Consider the following 20,512-nt stretch of genomic DNA (forward strand, 5'->3'; position numbering starts at 1 on the left):
CCAAATTTCACTCCTGAACGGCCTGGCTCTAATTTTAAGATGATGTCTTCTTTTTCTTGATTGCCGCACCAGAGGAAATAGTTTCTCCGTATCTACTCTATCGAATCCTTTTAACGTTTTAAACACCTCGATCAGATCACCCCCCTCAATCTCCTATGCTCAAGGAATACAAGCCAAGTTTATGCAATCTGTCCTCATAAGTTAACCCTCGACGTCCCTGGTGTATCATTCTGGTGACTCTGTGCTGCCCCCCGCCCCCAAGGCCAAGATACCCTTCCTGAGGTGTGGTGCCCATAACTGAGCGCAGTCACTCTAGATGCGGTCTGACCAGAGCTTTACACAACTGAAATATAACTTGCTCTCCCTTTGTATTCCGGCCCCATTGAGATGAGGGCTAACATTCAAGGAACATATGAATAGATATTTGAGAGAGTGGGTGACTGAGGTTGTTGAGAGACTGCTTGCTATGCTCCTAAGGTTGTTGCTGCTGGAGTTTAAAAGTACAAAGCATTTCTTACTCTTGAGTGGATAGCCAGTCGGTCCCTGAACAGACAGAGATGTTATTTAATAAAAGATGCTGTGCCAACTGAATGGTAGGATAGCCCAGGCGTTCGGAGTGCAGATTCTAATATGTGGCCTGGTAGTGTTAGACAATCAGCAGGCCAGTTAACTCAATCTGTAAACTAATAATAATAATAATAATTTTCTAACACACATTGTTCAGTCATGGTGTGGAAGTGAAATAATTAGTTTTAATTTCATTTTTGGTTAAAGCCACTAATTTAGGTTGTCACAGAAAAAAGGACGGAAATGAATAATTTATTGACTTAGTCACCTCATGTAATTCAGTGGCCCTGATTATGGCAAAGCTTCTCTCTCTCTCTCTCTCTCTCTCTGTACAGATGGTTAAATTACAGACTGGTAGTAATCACATTTTGCTCACTCTCAATGGCATCATTGGCGTAATCCTTCAGGAACTACTCCCCAGTCCAAGAGAGCATCCTTCTTTCCCACTGATCAACCCCGACTGAAGTTATAATGGATTGTACAATCAGACCTGACAGGCCTCCGCAGCAAAGGTTGCACATCACAGTATCATTTCTCCATCCCCGTATGAGCAAGGTGGAGATCTGCTGCTATTCCCAGATATCTGGTTATAAAATGCGCTTATATCATTTTAAAACGAGCTGCCACGGTTTTGGTAGGTGGTGGCGGTCAGGAATGGTTAATCGTGTTCTGAAGTGCCATCTGAAAGGAGTAGCAAGACAGGGCGTGCTGTCTCCTCACAGTAGATGGGTTGGCCACGTCAAGTGCACTTGCTGAGTGGACACGGCAGCCCTGAACAACAGCCCAAAATCAATGCAAATTCTGAGAGGTACATGAAGGAAAGGCAATGGTAATTTTCTCAATCTGCGGGTTGACTGCTGATTGCAATTAGCTGCTTTGCACACTGTTAAACCATTGGCCATCATTTAGAGTAGTGTCGAAATAGGTGGGCATTAGGTAACTGTTAAAATTAAAAAGTATTAGCTTTTCCCCAACTCGCCACCCCCCCTCCCGCCCTACTCTCCTGTATATGACAAATGAGATCTTGGCTGTCACTTGCTCCATTCCCCCACCTTCGTTCCAATCAACTGCAGATGACCACATCTCTTTGAGATTATTCAGGGATAACCCCCTTCCCTCTGCATCTCAGCCCCAGATTTGTCAGTTCAAGCAAAACAATAAAAGCAATAACTAAAGAGTATTGTTCAGTTTCTTCGCGCCACAGAGCCTGTTAGCCAAACTGATTCCTCGCTTTCGCTAGCAGTGAATCCCATATTAAGCCACTGTGCCTTGCGACTCTCTGCTTCCTATAGGTTGTCTTCCCGCACGTCTATGCTATACAGTTACTATCCCCAGCTGCGTTTGGTGACCTTTACTCTAGACAGTTGATGCACTTGGAAAGCTAATAGCTGCAGAATACTAAAAAGAGCCACCCACTGGGTGGAAAGGAGTACTGGCCAGGGAAAGGGAAGGGAAACACAGCCATGTTTCAAAACGCAATTACCGACAAAATCATCTGGGGGCATAATCCTCAGGAACGCCGGTAAGGTTTCTCAGTTTGAGGGCCATGTCAACGGTCTTGACGAAAATGTCAATCATCTTCCTCATCTCGGGCGTGTAGGGATCATATTCCAGTTTCCTTAGGCCAGAGCGTTTGAAATTGCCGTCCTTTTGGCTCTCAACGCAAAGGAGCCTGTCGTCGGAGACATCGAGACCCAGCACAGACACCATTTTCTTCAGTTGGTTAAAAAGGTCGTGTTTCAGGTCTTCATAGTGGACCACCAGGACTTTCTTGCCATACTTCAGCCAGTCGAGAGTGTGGGAAGCCCACCAAGGCGCATAGTTTTTCACAAATTCAGGCCACTCTGTCAAACAAAAAAAAAAGATAAAATATTAAAATTCATAGAGGCTTCATTTTATGCACTCTCCACTTATACTCTCCCCTTGCCTGGATGAGTGCAGCTCCAACAACACTCAAGAAGCTCGACACCATCCAGGACAAAGCAGCCCACTTGATTGGTACCCTATCCACCACCTTGAACATTCACTCCCTCCACCACCGGCGTACCGTGGCTGCAGTGTGTACCATCTACAAGATGCACTGCAGCAACTCACCAAGGCTTCTTCGGCAGCACCTCCCAAACCTGCAATCTCTTCCACCTTGAAGGACACGGGCAGCAGGCGCATGGGAACACCACCAGCTCCAAGTTCCCCTCCAAGTCACACACCATCCTGACTTCGAAGTATATCGGCCGTTCCTTCATCGTCGCTGGGCCAAAATCCCGGCACTCCCTCCCTAACAGCACTGTGGGAGTACCTTCACCACACGGACTGCAGCAGTTCAAGAAGACGGCTCACCACCACCTTCTCGAGGGCAATTAGGGATGGGCAATAAATGCTGGCTTTGCCACCGACGCCCACATCCCAGGAATGAATATATTTTTTTTAAATCTGAGGTAATTTGAACTCAGTTACACGTGAAAAAAAATGCACTTTTTTTCAACTCTAATATTCTATCATCAAGGTGGGATAGAGGTTGCCTGGTGCCAGCTTTCCCCTGAGCATCTCATCCAAGTGGCATTCTTCATGTCTGAGTCTAGACAGTGAGTGTTGGCAGACTATTGACCACTGGGGCATCACTCCTAGACCCACTTCTGGCCTCACCTGATGTCTACATGGACACACCTCCCCACTGGAATCACCAGGCAGGAGTCAGGAACGTAAACCCGCACTGATTCCCTGTATCCTCTTTCCTAGTCCAAGCAAATTATCGTGCCTCAGCCGAGATCAGCAAACTCATCTCGGACGAGGGATCAAACCCGGGAGCTTCCTGATCTGTCCGGTTTGGAAAAACACCGGGTGACACATTTCCTGACGGAGCTATTGAAGCACGCAGTTCGTAGACTTTGATGGGGAAGAGTCATCAGGACGCTGAGGTCTGCTGTTGTACATGCAAATGCATGCCTTTTCTTTCATTTCTGACAAAGGGCCTCTATCAGAAATGTAGCCTGTTCTCCTTTTACGTCGTGATGGACTTGCTATGTTGCCAGCATTTGTTCTTACGTCCAGAATTCCATCTTGCACAGTTTTTCTTTGTAAACTAACAAGGATGTCAGGCTGGAGTTCTTTCTTGCCTGGTTCCAAAATGGCTGCCTCATGTTTCTACAATCTAAAATGGCGTCACCCAAATGATGCTACAGGATGACTAAACATATGGGGCTACACTGGGCTGAATCCATTTGATTACTACGCAGCAAAAAAAAAATGCACGGCAATCTTATGGTTTTCAACCTTTTCCTGGAAAACACATGGGGAACAATAGGACAGTATTGCATTAAGGAGAGGCTCAATTAGGACGTGGAAGTGCTGAATACTGGGGGGGAAAGTATACTGGGGATTCCTGGGGTTGTTCTCCTTAGAGCAGAGACGGTTGAGAGGAGATTTGATAGGGGTGTTCAAAATCATGAGGGGTCTGGACAGAGTAGATAGAGAAACTGTTCCCATTGGCGGAAGGGTCGAGAACGAAAGGACACAGATCTAAGGTGATTGGCAAAAGAACCAAAGGCGACATGAGGAAAAACATTTTTACGCAGCTTGTGGTTATGATCTGGAATGCACTGCCTGAAAGGGTGGTGGAGGCAGATTCAATCACGGCTTTCAAAAGGGAATTGGATAAGTGCCTGAAGGAAAAAATTTGCAGAGCTACGAGAGAAAGGGCGGGGGAGTGGGACTAGCCGAAGTGCTCTTGCAGAGAGCCTGCATGGGCTCGACGGGCCGAATGGCCTCCTTCTGTGCTGTAACCATTCTATGATTCTATGAAAACAATGAGCTGAGAAGATGAAGCCATCTATGGCATCTGCGTCACATCTCTATTGTCACGGGTAAATGTCCCTAAGGTGGCCAGCAGCCTAAAAGTGAGGCAACATCGTAAATCTCCCAGCTGCAGATGACTCTTTGCGAACATACATCAATGGAGAGAAAACACTGAATGGTTTAAAAACAACTCTTTGCTTCTTTTCTTTTAAAAGTTCTCACTTCAGCCAGCCAGCCAGCAAGCGTATCTCAACTTTGTGCAACAGCCTACTGGCTCACCGTTAGCTGGGAAGGAGCCAGTGATACCCCAGTGCCTGAACTTCTTGGTCTGTTCTCCCAGTCAGGTGCGCAGAGCAGATGCCTGATTAAGCAGCTAACTGTAGCCAAGTCCCCACTGAATCATCAGAGACAGAAGCTATTTCATTAAGCAGATATAGGGCAATTCACCTTGTGTAATCACAGCACATAAAACTTTGCTTTACAATGGCCCCGAGGAGATCATAAAACTAATGCCACGGAACACTGTGACAATTTTACAGTTACTTCAGTCACGGCAAAGGCAACAGCTGGGGCACCAGTTCTGGAGCTGAATGATGAGGCAGGGGTATTAACATTGCAATGTTATTGCAGTGCACACACCATAATATCTCCTGCCATATCTTGCAATAGAATTTCATGAACAATTAAATACTGTTTAACTGCATCACTAACAACATCTTTAACTAAATAATGTAATTGGCCACTATTTCATTAATTCAACACTTGTCATCTCAATGTGGGACCTCCCGACCCCCTTGCTGTTCTTCTTGGATCGTCCTGGCAGTTGGTTAGAAGTTCATGTACATACATACGAACATAAGAATTAGGAGCAGGAGTAGGCCACTCGGCCCCTCGAGCCTGCTCCGCCATTCAATAAAATCATGGCTGATCTGATTGCTCCACATTCCCGCCTACCCCCGATGACCTTTCACCCCCTTGCTTATCAAAAATCTGGATTTTGATATTGGGGCGGGCTGGGGTCATGTAATCCGCATTTCGTGTTAGCCACCCGATTCTAAATCGATGTGGGAAAATGATGCCATTTTAACTTAATTGGCCAATTGAGTTCCAACGTGTGGGAACCCATGGCCAATGAGTTTTTCCAGTCTGAAAGTTGCCTCCGATGACGTCATCATTGCTGCTGCATTTAAGGTCTGCAACAAGCCTTGCTTCTTCTGCAGGCTGCCAAGCTTTTGCACTTGCATGTTAGAGGCACCTGCAGGAAGAATGGCCAGCCAGAGACCTAGGTCTGCACCCCGCTTTGATGACGTTGCCCTGCAGGCTTTAATAGAGGGAGCAAGAGCAAATAAAGAGGTGCTGTTCCCTTCTCCAGGGAGGAGGAAGCCTCCCCAGCAGACCAAGGCTGTGTGGATCCAGGTGGCAGAGGAGGTCAACTCATTATCGGTAACCCGCAGAACCTGGATTCAGTGCAGGAAGAGATTTCATGACCTTCTGCGCACTGGAAAAGTGAGTATGAATTTCTCATCACCCTCAATCTGATCCCCATTGCCTCTCCTCACCAGCACTCAGCTTTGACAACCTCTTCCTCCACATCCCACTTGGCACTGACATCCATGCACACTTACCCATTCCCTCTCTCTCTATGGTCACAGTCACCTAACTATTCGACTATGCAGCCCTCGCACTCCCTATCACTGTGATGCAATTACAACTTACAACACACAGGGAGGGCCCTTGGTCTTGCAACCTCACTCCATCTTTGTCTCCTTCTAAGCATCTATGCTATGGATTCTCTGCACTCACTCCTTCATTCTCACTCAAACTCCACTTGTCTCCCTCATTGCAGGAAAAGAGAGCTCACAATAAGAGGGAAAGAGCGAGGACAGGAGGAGGGCCACCCTCAGTAGCCCAGCTCACCCCCTGGGAGGAGGCGGTTCTGGAGATCGTGGGAGTGGAGGAAGATTCCCAAGCGGGGGATGGACAGACGGGCGCATCACAGCAAGCTGGTGACAGAATAGTTTTCCATCTCTCTCAATGACATTGCATGAGTTGCTGATAATGATTCTGAAGCTCTAACAGATGGACTTATGATCATCTGCAATATGCAATGTGCATGTAACCTTGGCATCACATCTCTGACTCTTTCCTTTACTCCCCCACAGGACCATCGCAAGCACCCTTCCCCACTATCCTGGATGAAAAGCATGAGCCTCAAGACTCCTCAGAGGAAGCTGCAACCTCTGAGGGCGCAGCGTCAGCAGAATCCACCACACTCTGCACCAGCGCAGACACTCACACCTCAGAGGGAACATCGCGAGATAGAGTAGTGTTGTCACCTGGTGTATCACAGCTCACAAGTGAGCATCAGCAGATTGTGGAGACAGGGACAGCAGTGGAGAGTCCTAGTCGGAGGGCGCAGGACTCTGCCAGCTCGGCTCAGCTGCATGTCGACCCTCTGCCTCTGGGTCCATCCATAAGATCAGCGGTGCTGGACTCCAGGAACAGATGCAGGAGTCTCTGGCAGGTTTTGTCTCCAGGGTCACTGCGAGTGTGGAGCAAATGGAGGAGTCCATTGCAAACATGAGCAGAGCCTTTGTGGAGTCATTGGCGCATGAACGCATCACCATGGAAAGGATGGCAACCTCCATGGAGGTGATAAGTCGCCAGAGTGCAGAAAACATGGTGAGTGTTCATAATAGAATGACATCTCCAGAGGAGCGACGGTCATCTATTGAACAGAGAAACCAGACCTTCATGGAAGTCCTTCTGAGTAGGACTGCCAGTGCAGATACGGGTCCCCATGGCCCCCCTGATGTGCAGCAAGGTGCTCTCAAGACACTTGCAAGCGCTGAGGGGGACCTGACCCATGAGAGGGAAGTTGGTGGCAGACATCAAGGAAGTGGGGGCTCCTCTTCAAGCGCTCACGCTTCCATGCCAATGCAGAGCTCCCGGTCAGAGCTCCACCAGAGTCCACACCCAACTGAGATCGGCGTCTCAACCCCTGCACAGCCGCCGGAGCAGCAGACTGTTGGTGAGCCCTCACAGGTTCGCAACCCCAGAGGACGCCCGCCAAAGGTGTCGAGACAGGAGCAGCAAGAAAGTGAGCAAGGGTCTCCACATCTGCTGAAGCCACAGGGGAAGCACCACGTAGGAGCATGCGTAAGAGAAAGATACTGCACAAATAGTCACAAGGGTAGTCACTTGGGTGAAATTTGATGTTTTATGTTAAAATGCCATCAGATGATTACTGTAAATAAAAAATCTGATGGCTACTGCTGTAGTTGTGGCGTGTGTCTTTTCACGAATGGGACTTCCACATTGAGGGCTTAGGATTACTTGCAATTGTCAGTATGGTGGTCAAATTGCTAGGAATGCACTGGTTCTTGGCCATTGTCAATGCTCAGGTAAGAAGCTGCGAGGCAAAAGTGCTTGATTGGCTAGGCTAAGCAAATCTGGCCAAGGTGAGTGCGTTCCTTGCATCCTGGGCAACAATGTTCTCACGTACTGCTGCCGCTGGTTGATGGGCCTCTGCAAGATGTTCGTTTTTGCTCTCCTCCTCCTCCTCCTCCTCCTCCTCCTCTGAGGAGGATATGTGACCAGCCACTTGGTCCTCAGGAATCTGCAAGCCATGTCGCTGTGCCATGTTGTGAAGTGCACAGCAAACCATGACGATTCTGGAGACCCTGGCTGCTGAGTACTGCAGGGCTCCACCTGATCTATCCAGGCATCTGAAGCGCATCTTCAGCATGCCGATGGTTTGCTCGATTATGGCTCTGGTGGACATGTGGCTGGATTGTAGCTCTCCTCAGCTTCGTTGGATGGGTTCCTCAACGGCATCATTAGCCACGTCTTCAGGGGATAGCCCTTGCCTCCAAGTAGCCATCCGTTAAGTTGGCCTGGCGGACTGAATAGCGGAGGCACACTAGACTGGCACAGTATGAAGGAGTCATGGCAACTGCCAGGGTACTTGGCACAAACATGCAAAATTTCCTTCTTGTGGTCACACACCAGCTGAATGTTAAGGGAGTGGAAGCCCTTGCGGTTGACCAAAATACCTGGATTGCGATGGGGTGCTTTAAGGGCCACATGTGTCCAGTCAACAACGCCCTGCACCCTTGGAAAGCCTGCCAGATTAGCTAATCCAACTGCACGCGCCGTGACACTTGCTTGATCCCTGGTGAAATGGATGTAATTGTGCGCGATGGCAAAGAGGGCATCGGTTACCTGCGTGATGCAAGTGTGTGCGGCCGCCTGGGAGATGCCACTGATGTCTGCTGCTGATCCCTGGAATGAGCCTGAGGCAAAAAAGTTGTGTGCGGTGGTGACTTTGATGGCCACTGGTAAGGGTTGTCCACCTGGTCCTCTGGGCTTCAGGTCTTGTTGCAGCATTGCGCAGATGTCACCCACTACGTCTCGCGAAAGTCAGAGCCGTCTTTGGCACTTCTGCTCAGACATGTTGAGGTAGCTGACCCTGTGTCTGTAGACCCTGTTTGGCGGGGTATCTCCTGCGCCGACGGGCTTCCATGTGCTGGCCCCTTCTGGCCTGTGCAGCTTCAGGTGGGTGAGCATCAGCTTGGCGCTCCTGTTGTTGCTGTTGCTGTTGGTGCTGCTGCTGTTCATGGTTCTGTTGGTGCCATGGCTGGCCTTCGTCCTCATCTGATGTTCAGAAGGGAAGGAAATAAATGGCTCCCATGCTTCTGGTATATGCCTCAGTTGAGGAAGCGCTCAGTCAAGGTGGCGAGAGGGGTTTCCCAGGAGGTCACACTGGAGATGGGTGTCAGGCTCCAAACTTCCACAGCTGTGGTTATGCCTTCTAAAAGTTCCCCCAGACCTGAGACAACAAAGTCCTGCCACCTGCAAATGATGACTGATCAAATCTCCTATTTAATGGTGGAGCTGCAGCTGATAGTCAGCAATTCAATTGTGCTCCCGCCAGGTTTCACCGTCGTGTTTCAGAACAGGCGTGCTTCACGTAGGAAAAGGGTTAAAATCACAAAGGCCTATCAAAATGGGATTATAGAGGCAATTTAGTGCTTGTTAAGGGCCTTAACGGCCTATCCCGCCTCTTGGAGGCGGGATGGAGACAGGACCAGTAGACACGATTTAATTAAAATTGCTTGGAGGCGGGATGGAGGCGGGGCTGGGCCCGCCCGCCAGCTTTTGCAATTTTAACCCCACACATGCCTCCAATCCCGCCTCAACGGCCCGATGAAATTCGAGCCCTCTATCTACCCCTGCCATAAAAATATTCAAAGACTCTGCTTCCACCGCCCTCTGAGGAAGAGAGTTCCAAAGACTCACGACCCTCTGTGAGATAAAATCTCTCACTTTGCATTCTGATTGTCACTCCTTGGGCAAGGAGAACTGAGAACAGGGTGAGGCAGTGAGATTTACTTCGAGCTTCTGGGTTTGCAGCCAAGCGCAGACTGTTGGGTGAAAGTATCCTCTCTTTACCAAATATCAGCTCGCTATGCAAGATGAGTTTGGGCAACGTCAACCCAGTTATCAGTGGGAATAGAGCCACAGCATTAGAACCGCCCACAATTTGGCAAAAAAGGATGAAAAAATGATTGGTGTGGGAAACTGTCCTGATTCAGTCGTGGGTGCTCTGCTGAGGTTGAGTAAGTGGACCTCAAGGTCCTTACAAACTGGGGTGCGCTCTGCCATCGGTTTTTGAAGCAGATGACAGGGAGCTTTAATCTACATCTAATCGCCATTATACCTTATCTGGGCGGGCTGGACACTAACAATGGATGCCCAGAATGGGGAAGTGTTCCATTTGCCAGCATTCGAGACTCGTCAGATACTGACACAGTCCGTGTCCATATGCAGCAAGACCTGGACAACATTCAGACTTGGGCTGACAAGTGGCAAGTAACATTCGCACCACACAAGTGCCAGGCAATGACCATCTCCAACAAGCGAGACTCTAACCATCTCCCCTTGACATTCAATGGCATTACCATCGCTGAATCCCCCACTATCAACATCCTGGGGGTTACCATTGATCAGAAACTGAACTGGACCAGCCATATAAATACTGTGGCTACAAGAGCAGGCCAGAGGCTGGGAATTCTGCGGCGAGTGTCTCACCTCCTGACTCCCCAAAGCCTTTCCACCATCTACAAGGCACAAGTCAGGAGTGTGATGGAATACTCTCCACTTGCCTGGATGAGTGCAGCTCCAACAACACTCAAGAAGCTCGACACCATTCAGGATAAAGCAACCCGCTTGATTGGCACTCCATCCACCACCTTCAACATTCACTCCCTCCACCACCGGCGCACTGTGGCTGCAGTGTGTACCATCTACAAGATGCACTGCAGCAACTCACCAAAGCTCCTTCAACAGCACCTTCCAAACCCACGACCTCTACCACTTAGAAGGACAAGGGCAGCAGATGCATGGGAACATCACCACCTACAAGTTCCCCTCCAAGCCACACACCATCCTGACTTAGACCTGTATCGCCGTTCCTTCACTGTCGCTGGGCCAAAATCCTGGAACTCCCTTCCTAACAGCATTGTGGGTGTACCTACACCATATGGACTGCAGCGGTTCAAGAAGGCAGCTCACCACCATCTTCTCAAGGGCAATTAGGGATGGGCACTAAATGCAGGCCTAGCCAGCGACGCCCACATCCCATCAATGAATAAAAATAAATTTAAAAAAAATTGACATCCACGTGCAATGTAACACAAAAAGAAAAATCACCAGAGTAAATTTAAAAGGCTCACTGTCTCTGATTCGATGGTGCTTCTTTCCGAGAAACTACCATGTGTAGCTTGGCTCTGTGTAGCAGACACAATTCCTGCAGGTATGTAAAACATGGAACTGCCGATGTTACCCTCGCCAGGAATCCATTAACTTTAACTTGAACCTGAGCCTTCTAGGTTAGGTAAAGTCTATGCTAGGGAAAACTGCAAATGGATTTTGTGGAAAGGTAGACCTAATGCGCCAAACAGCCATTTTTTCCCTTCTATTTCTTATGTTCTTATGCAGACGGCCTGGAGTCAACTGCAAAGATGATTCTTTTAGACAGGCTTGACTTTCAAACACTACTTGATTCGTCTCGTTTACTTTCCTCCTGTTTTCACCCTTCACACTATAAACTTTGACCTTTCACTTAGTTGAAAGTTGAAAGGCAAAAGTTGAAGTACCAGCAGTCATGCTTAATGTAAATAGACAATTACACATGTTTCTTCCCTGTGAAGTCTGTCAGCGGATCAGCTATCACCGCCCCTCTCTCTAGAACGTCCGTTCACTTGTGAACAAGGCCCTTGTCATCCATGAGCTTATTGTGGATGATTGCATCGACATTATGGACTTGACGAGTGATGACAACTTCCACTTTAATGAAGCCTTCCCGCCGGGCTATACTTCCACCATCTGCCCAGCCCAGATCTGCGTGGTGGCGGTGTGACTCTTATCACCAAATCACACCTTGGTCTGCCCCCCTACTCCTCTGGCACCTTCTCCTCCTTTGTTCCACCCCTCTCACCACCCCTTTAAAATTCTCATTCTCTACCGCCCAACCAAGTACCATGGCCAGTTTCTCACCGAGATATCTTCACTGCTTTCCTCCCTAAGCACCAAGCAACTTCTCATCCTTGGTGATTTCAACCTCCCTCTCAACTTATCATGGCCTCGCCCCTCCCGATCTCTGTAACCTGCTCCAGCACCTCAACCCTCCAAGATCTCTGCGCTCCTCCAATTCTGGCCTCTTGAGAGCATCCTCGATTTTAATCGCTCCATCATTGGCGGCCGTGCCTTCAGCTGCCTGGGCCCTGAGCCTTGAAATTCCCTCCCTAAACCCCTCTGCCTCTCTACCTCTCTCTCCTATTTTAAGATGCTCCTTAAAACCTACCTCATTGACCAAGCATCTGCCCTAATATCTCCTTACGTGGCTCGGTATCAAATTTTGTTTGATAACGCTCCTGTGAAGCACCTTGGGACGTTTTGCTACGTTAAAGGTGCTGTATAAATACAAGTTTTTGCTGTTCCTGCTACCTTCATTTTGCCTTGTGTCACCTTTGCAAAAGCACCATGCCAGCATAGAGCCTGACAGGTTTTACTATCTGGTGCCTTTGTGGATGATGTATGTGGATGAACTACGCAGCAATAGTTTTTCACCGGGGGGTTGCAAAACTCTGAAGTGCTCCCTTCTTCCATTCTCCCTGTTCTGAGCCTTAAGGAGAGCACACGTTCGAAATAAGAGTTTTTTGGTTTTGTGGCGGAGCCGCTAAGGGACTCCGATCAACTGTATATAATTCCCTTTAATAATATGTTAGCTACAGCCTGAGTCTGTATCTTCGTTTTCACTGTTTACATGTACAGAGTGCGATCACTTTAATAGCGCGGGTAAACGCGATGACGTCACGCCGTTCATCACGTGATCCCCCACCGGCGGGAAAAACGTCATGACGTCATGACGTCAGCCACAGGACTGCCCAAGCAGTCCTCGTGGAGCCTCCGAACTGATTAGACCTATATTCGATGTTCTCCTGTAGTTATCCGTTAAAATCTGTTAGTTTTCATTAAACCTCATTTATTTGATCGCCTGAGTGGACCTCAGTCTTTTGGATAGGAACTAGACATTCCTACATTGGTGACCCCGACTTTTGCGAACGGTTTTCGTAGAAGTTACTGAACATGGAATCAAACGCCGTTGCTTTGAAGCTACCACAGTTCTGGGAGCAACAGCCAGCCACGTGGTTCATCCAGGCTGAAGCCCAGTTCGCAATCAGGAACATCATTGCGGATCAGACACGTTACTATTACGTGGTCTCCGCCCTCGACAGCGCCACAGCCTCGCGGATCGTCAACCTGCTTGGTAATCCACCAGAAGATCGCAAATATGAAACGATAAAGGCGTGGTTATTACAGGTCTTCGGGCTCACGAAGTCAGAGTGCGCCCACCGGCTGCTCAATATGCCCGGCCTTGGGGACTCCAAGCCGTCCGAGCTCATGAGCCACATGCTCACGCTCCTGGGCTCCGAACCGGAATGCTTCCTCTTCAGGGAGCTATTCCTCAGCCAGCTACCGGAGCAAGTTCAGGCTGCCCTAGCCAGGTCGGAAGTCACAGACTGCGCCGAGCTGGCTGCCGAAGCGGACAAGATCTTCGCGGTGACACAGCAATACTGCGCTGCCATGGGGTGCCCATCCCCCACAGACGCTGCTCCTGCCCCTCAACCTGCGGGGTTGTGCTTCTACCACGCCCGTTTTGGCGCGAAAGCAAGATGCTGCCGCCCTCCCTGCAGCTTTTCACTCAAAAAAAACAAACAGCAGCTACCCTGTCGACAGAGGACCGGTTATAACGAGCGCCCCGCGGCTGCGATGGCAATCGGTAATTCGGGAAAATTCCTCTTCATCACCGACTCCCTATCTGGTCGACGTTTCCTCTGCGACACCGGGGCGCAGTGTAGCATCCTACCCGTGTCAAATCTTGATCTACAAGTCGGGGGGCACGGCCCCTCCCTCGAGGCGGCTAATGGCGGGAAATACCATTTTTTCAAAAGTCGACCTCGTCCGTGGCTACCGCCAAGTCCCCGTACACCCACAAGACATCCCGAAAACTGCAGTCATCACTCCATTCGGCCGGTTTGAATTTCTGCAGGTGCCGTTTGGATTGAAAAACGTTGCACAGGCTTTCCAGCACTTGATGGACTCCGTGCTTCGGGACCTCAAGTTTCTATTTGTCTACCTCGACAACATCCTCATCGCCAGTCCTAATAAAGAGGAGCACATCTGCCATTTGCGCACCCTCTTTAGACGCCTCAGTCAACACGGCTTGATCATCAACCCAGCCAAGTGCCAGTTTGGCCTGCAGCAGATTGATTTCTTAGGTCATCGCATTACATCGGATGGCGCAATTCCCCTGCAAACCAAGGTGGAGGCAGTTACTTCGTTCCCGCGCCCGCAGACCGTCAAGGCCCTGCAGGAGTTCCTCAGGATGGTAAATTTTTATCATCGGTTCGTCCCTAATGCAGCTCAGCTCATGCAGCCCCTGTACGAGGCCCTCAAGGGCAAGTCCGGCAAGGATCCAATTAGCTGGACGGTTGACATGGACCGGGCGTTCGTCGACACAAAAGGCGCTTTAGCCAACGCAACCATGCTGGCGCACCCGCTGCCAGGTGCCACCATCGCCCTTACTACCGACGCGTCAGACTACGCCATCGGCGCAGTGCAGGAACAGTGGGTGCATGGGACGTGGCAACCGCTGGCGTTTTTCAGCCGTCAACTACAGCGAAACGAACAGAAGTACAGCACGTTCGACCGGGAGTTGCTGGCCCTTTTTCTGGCCATCCGCCATTTCCGGTTCTTCCTAGAGGGACGTCCGTTCACGGCTTTTGTGGACCATAAGCCACTAACGTTCGCTATGGCCAAGACCGCCGAACCGTGGTCGGCCTGACAACAACGTCACTTGATGTTTATATCAGAATTCACCACTGACATTCAGCATGTGTCCGGTAAAGACAACCTGGTGGCAGATTGCCTCTCCCGCGCGACCGTTCATGCAGTCCAGCTCGACATCGACTATGCCCTCATGGCTGCGGATCAAGCCTCGGATCCGGAAGTCCAATCTTACAGAACCAACCCCTCTAGCCTCCAAGCGGCCGACGTCAAATTCCATGCCACGGGCACTACGCTACTCTGCGATGTCTCCGTAGGAGATCCTCGCCCTATCGTGCCGATCGCCTGGCGCCGAAAAGTTTTTGACGCCATACACGGGTTGTCGCACCCTGGCATGAAGGCCTCGCAACGGCTGATGTCATCCAAATTCGTGTGGCGTGGCATGCACATGGATGTTTGCGACTGGGCCAACACCTGCGTGGTCTGCCAAAAGGCCAAGGTGCAGCGTCACGTCAAGGCTCCATTGGCCACTTTTGCTGTTCCGGAACGTAGGTTTGATCATGTGCATGTGGACCTGGTGGGGCCACTTCCGCCTTCGCACGGGTTTACTCATCTTCTTACAATGGTGGACCGCACCACTCGATGGCCGGAGGCGGTTCCGTTGTCATCCACCACTTCCGCAGGCGTCGCCAGGGCATTCATCTCCTCTTGGGTTGCCCGTTTCGGGGTACCGGCGGACATCTCATCTGATCGTGGGCCGCAGTTTTCTTCGGAGCTATGGAACGCTGTGGCTCAGGGGCTCGGCGTCAAGCTACATCGCACCACTGCCTACCATCCACAGGCGAACGGCCTGTGCGAATGATTCCACAGGTCGCTCAAGGCTGCACTGCGAGCCAGCCTTCAAGGCGCGAGTTGGGTGGACAGGCTTCCATGTGTCCTTTTGGGTCTTCGTACGGCGCCTAAAGAAGATCTTCAATCGTCCTCGGCGGAGCTCGTATATGGCCAGCCGCTACGCGTACCAGGGGATTTCCTTCCGACTCCAACAGAGCCATGGTCCGCATCCCAGCAGCTCACCAGCCACCAGGAGGCGGCCAGTAGTTTCGCTCCAGTGCCTACGTCACGTCATGGCTTGCAGAGCTCCCACGTCCCAGCTGAGCTGAAGAACGCCGACTATGTGTTTGTCCGCCACGACGCTCATCGGGATCCGCTCAAACCCCCTTACACTGGTCCTTTCCGCGTGATAGAGCCGGGAGACAAATCTTTTTCGGTCGATGTTGGAAGTAAACCGGACCACATTTTGGTTGACCGGTTGAAGCCGGCTCACTTGGACCTTGACCGCCCAGTCGAGATCGCACAACCGCCGAAACGTGGCCGACCACCCATAGTTGCCGTGCCAGATCAAACGCAGCTGCCCGCCAGCTCGCCCGCCGTCCATCAGCTTCCACTTCAAGGCTACAGAAGTCGATCTGGCAGGCTTGTCAGGCCTCCTCGCCGTTTTACTTTTGCTATTAAAGACAATTCTGGGGGGACGCATGTGGCAGAGCCACTAAGGGACTCCGATCAATTGTATATAATTCCCTTTAATAATATGTTAGCTACAGCCTGAGTCTGTATCTTCGTTTTCACTGTTTACATGTACAGAGCGCGATCACTTTAATAGCGCGGGTAAACGCGATGACGTCACACCGTTCATCACGTGATCCCCCACCGGCAGGAAAAACGTGATGACGTCATGACATCAGCCACGGGATCACCCAAGCAGTCCTCGTGGAGCCTCCGAACTGATTAGACCTATATTCGATGTTCTCCTGTAATTATCCGTTAAAATCTGTTAGTTTTCATTAAACCTCGTTTATTTGATCGCCTGAGTGGACCTCAGTCTTTTGGATAGTGTTGTGTATGTAATATGTGTGCTACTTTGAACCTATGGACAGGACTGCACTACTTGTAGGGCGTAGTGATACGCAGTACCACTCCTGGCCATAGGGGTATAAATAGTACTGTGGGTACTGATCTCCCCTCAGTTCCCGCCTGTGGGCATGAAGTAAAGACCTACGTGCAGTCCCTACCTCCAACCAGTAAAGACCTGTTTGAGTTATACGTTTAAGTCTTTGTGTTAATTGTTCAATACAATACACATACTAACACTGGCGACGAGTCGGTTCGAACCCTGCGGCAGTTATTCCACGGCGGCTTCGTCCAAAGACAGGACGTTGAAGAGAGGTTTCAATCCTCAACACCCCACTCAAAACTGAAGGGCAGCAGAAATCCTGACAGCTTCCAGCGACTGGAAGCGACAGGCATTAGGACCCTGAAGCCTCCATAACCTCGTGGGTAAGCCGAGCAGCGTGGCTGCAAAGACAGGGCCACCGATCGGTAGATAAGGGCGATCGCAATCCCTGATAAGAGCCGCGGTGAAACGCGCGAGCGGGTAAGCCAGAGCCCGGGAGGGAGCGAGCAAGAGCCGCGCGAGCGGGTGAGCCAGAGGCCGAGAGCCGCTTCGGTCGGGAGCCACTTCGCGATCCAGCGATCGCATCCGCTGATAAGGGCCGCTCTCGGGCGATCGCGGCGAAGATCAGGGCCGCACTCGGGGGCTGAAAGGCGCAGCGTCGGCAGACACTGAAGGCGCGAGAGCCGTGGTGAAAAGCGCGGGCCATTGATCGCGGCGGAGATAAGGGCCGCACTCGGGGCTGAAGGGAGACGGCGTCGGGGGACGGGTGAAGACCGCCAAGCGCGGGAAAACCGCCATTTTGTGGGCGGAGGACGACGGCAAGAGCGGGAAGCCGCCATCTTTGATAACAAGTAAAGAAAATAAAATCTGAGAAATTGCAAATCTACAATGCCTAAACACGGGAATATTAGCACCTTTGATAGTGACCTCGAAGATTGGGCCATATATGTTGAAAGAGTAAAAAATTATTGTAAGGCCAATAAAATTCGTGACCAAGATAAAGCTCTAACATTATTAAATTTAATGGGTGCGAAGACATACGGGCAATTGAAACATCTGTTATCACCAGATGAACCGGCGGATAAGACGTTCGATGAGATTGTTACTGTCCTGAAAGATCATCTAAACCCCACGCCGCTGATGCTAGCGGAACGATTTAAATTTTACGACAGAAGGCAGCTACAGCATGAAAGCAATGCTGAATATTTGCTGGAATTGCGTAAATTAGTGAAATATTGCCAGTTTGGAACGGGACTGACAGATGCACTACGAGACAAATTTGTGTGTGGTTTATTTAAACAGGATACACAAAAGCGACTGCTCGAGGAGAATGAGCTGACGCTTGAGAAGGCGGTCACTATGGCAGCAGCACACGAAGCCGCAGCGAGAGGCACGGCAGTAATGCAGCTACGGTCACCGGAGCTCAGTGCACACAAATTGGGTGTGAGTTCTAGCAAATGTTATCGTTGTGGAAAGACAACGCATGATCAGAACCAGTGTTGGTTTAAAAACCAAGAATGTAGAACTTGTGGTAGGCTTGGACATATAGCTAGAGTATGCAGGTCAGGGAAGAAGACCAGCAACAAGAAGTCACCGCAAGGAAAATACGCAAAGGTACACAAGGTGACCGAACAGGAGTCCGATTCAGACGCTAGCAGTAATGAACTGGCTAGCTTAAGAGTACTCAACGCTGGTAAGGGTGCAGACCTCCAGACAATTTGGGTCACTCTTCAGATAGAAGGAGTCCAAGTAAAAATGGAATTGGACACTGGATCGGCATTGTCGGTCATGAATAAGAAAGATTACAGAAGGTTATTCCAACATATTCCCCTACAGGATACGGAGATTATATTGACAACCTACACGGGGCAGAGAGTGTACCCCATCGGGACAATAAAGGTTGCAGTGGCCAACAAGGGCGAAGGAAGTCAAATAATGGACTTATATGTGCTACCGGAGGGAGGTCCACCACTACTAGGCCGGGAGTGGTTTAGAAACATAAATATGGACTGGCATTCGCTAAAAGCCATAAAGAGTGAGAACTCGGTGCAGATAATCAGCCCAGACTCTAGAACTGATGATGGTAAGACCAACCCATGTGCAAAAGACAAAGTTTCAGCACAGAATTCCACTGAGCAACAACAACATAGTTTAACAGAGAATTCTGAGTCTGTCAAGTCTACTGATATGCACATTTTTGAGGGACACTGGGCTCAAACTCAACTCCATTTCAAACTACAACAGCAATTAGAACAAATGATTCGCCGTTTTGAGCAAGAGATGAATGAAATAAAAAAGTTCTTTGTTACAGAGTGGGAGAATCTGGAAAGGCAACAGAAGCAACTGATGGAGAAAATGGAGCAGGAGCACACCAACCATCTGCGCGAGGAGGCCGAACGAATCAAAGCTGATTCAGGTTCTGAAGGTGCGTGCCATAATCTGGTGTCAGAAGAGTTAACGGTCAGCCAACTCCTTCATATGCTGAGGGACAAGACTCTGAAATGGGAAAAACTTGAACACGAGCTGCGATCTTCAAAGGAAAAGGGTTCGGAGCTCTCAAAAGTCATTGAGATGGCTGATGTGACGACACAGACTGAAACGACTGCAACAGAGCAGCCATTGGATGCCAAAAGTACGCTGACTCACGTCAATGTAGAACAACAGACCGCTGAAACAGCTGCTCCGGTAGAGGGATTGCATAGTCCGATCAATCAATCTCCAAAGGAAGTTGAAGTATTAAAATCACAAATGAGGTCACTAGTAAACGACTTGCTGAAAGCCCAGAAAAAGCTGGATGCAGAGGTACACATGAAGAAGTCTCTTCAGGAAAGATGTCTGGATTTGGAACAAGAGCTGGCTAACGTCCAGCTGGGTATGGAGGAAATAGACAACCCTCTCACTGGTCTAGCTCAGGACGACACCGAATATTACTATGACCTGGAGGACGACACCGAATATTACTATGACCTGGTGGACGACACCGAATATTACGATGTCCTGTCCTGCCCAGCTTGTAACTTCGACTCCCAAAGTGCAGAAATCATGGAGGAGCACCAAAAGTCTACGGAACATCGGGAGAAGCTGGCTCTACGACGGAAACAGGAGGAAGAGAAGGAGGAACTGCGCATGCAGCTGGCAGCTGTGGCAGCTGACAATGGAGCCCAGAGAGTCTCCAAGAAGCAGAAAAGGAAAAGTAAAAACAGAAGATGACCCATCTGAACCATTATCACCTCTACCAGATCACACATGCGGTCCCTCCGAACGGAGCCAATTCAGTTCGGAAGTTCAAACTGTTAAATCCATGGAAGGACTATTGAATGAGTCACTCCAGCAACGTGAACCGACTACACCACAGAGATTGAATCTGTGAACTGTTTTCCGCAGAGACTGAATCTGTGATCTGTTTTGACATGAAGTTATCTATGTATCTATGTTATTCTGTTATGTAAACCTGAAGTTATATATGTATATATGTTATTACGTTATGTTAAATGGGGAGATGACTGTAAAGCTAAGAAGGGAGGAATGTTGTGTATGTAATATGTGTGCTACTTTGAACCTATGGACAGGACTGCACTACTTGTAGGGCGTAGTGATACGCAGTACCACTCCTGGCCATAGGGGTATAAATAGTACTGTGGGTACTGATCTCCCCTCAGTTCCCGCCTGTGGGCATGAAGTAAAGACCTACGTGCAGTCCCTACCTCCAACCAGTAAAGACCTGTTTGAGTTATACGTTTAAGTCTTTGTGTTAATTGTTCAATACAATACACATACTTAACAGATAGGAACTAGACATTCCTACAGTTTCATGTTATTGAAGGGGTTTTGCATGTGGATTAGATTATC

General features: G+C 49.6%; 1 protein-coding gene across 1 annotated transcript in view; it reads right to left on the bottom strand.

Annotated features, from left to right (window-relative positions):
- Positions 1-732: 732 nt before the first annotated feature.
- The window catches only part of wscd2 (WSC domain sialate O sulfotransferase 2), a 342,002-nt gene continuing 322,222 nt past the window's right edge, over positions 733-20,512 (bottom strand). Inside the window, exon 8 of the mRNA XM_086012017.1 lies at positions 733-2,411. Within this exon, the coding sequence (XP_085868143.1) occupies positions 2,059-2,411 (353 nt within the window). The 3' untranslated portion in view covers positions 733-2,058. The remainder of the gene's footprint in view (positions 2,412-20,512) is intronic.

This window comes from Somniosus microcephalus, chromosome 19 (genome assembly GCF_052327205.1).
Source record: "Somniosus microcephalus isolate GS21.2 chromosome 19, FLI_Smic_1.0, whole genome shotgun sequence".
NCBI lineage: Eukaryota > Metazoa > Chordata > Chondrichthyes > Squaliformes > Somniosidae > Somniosus > Somniosus microcephalus.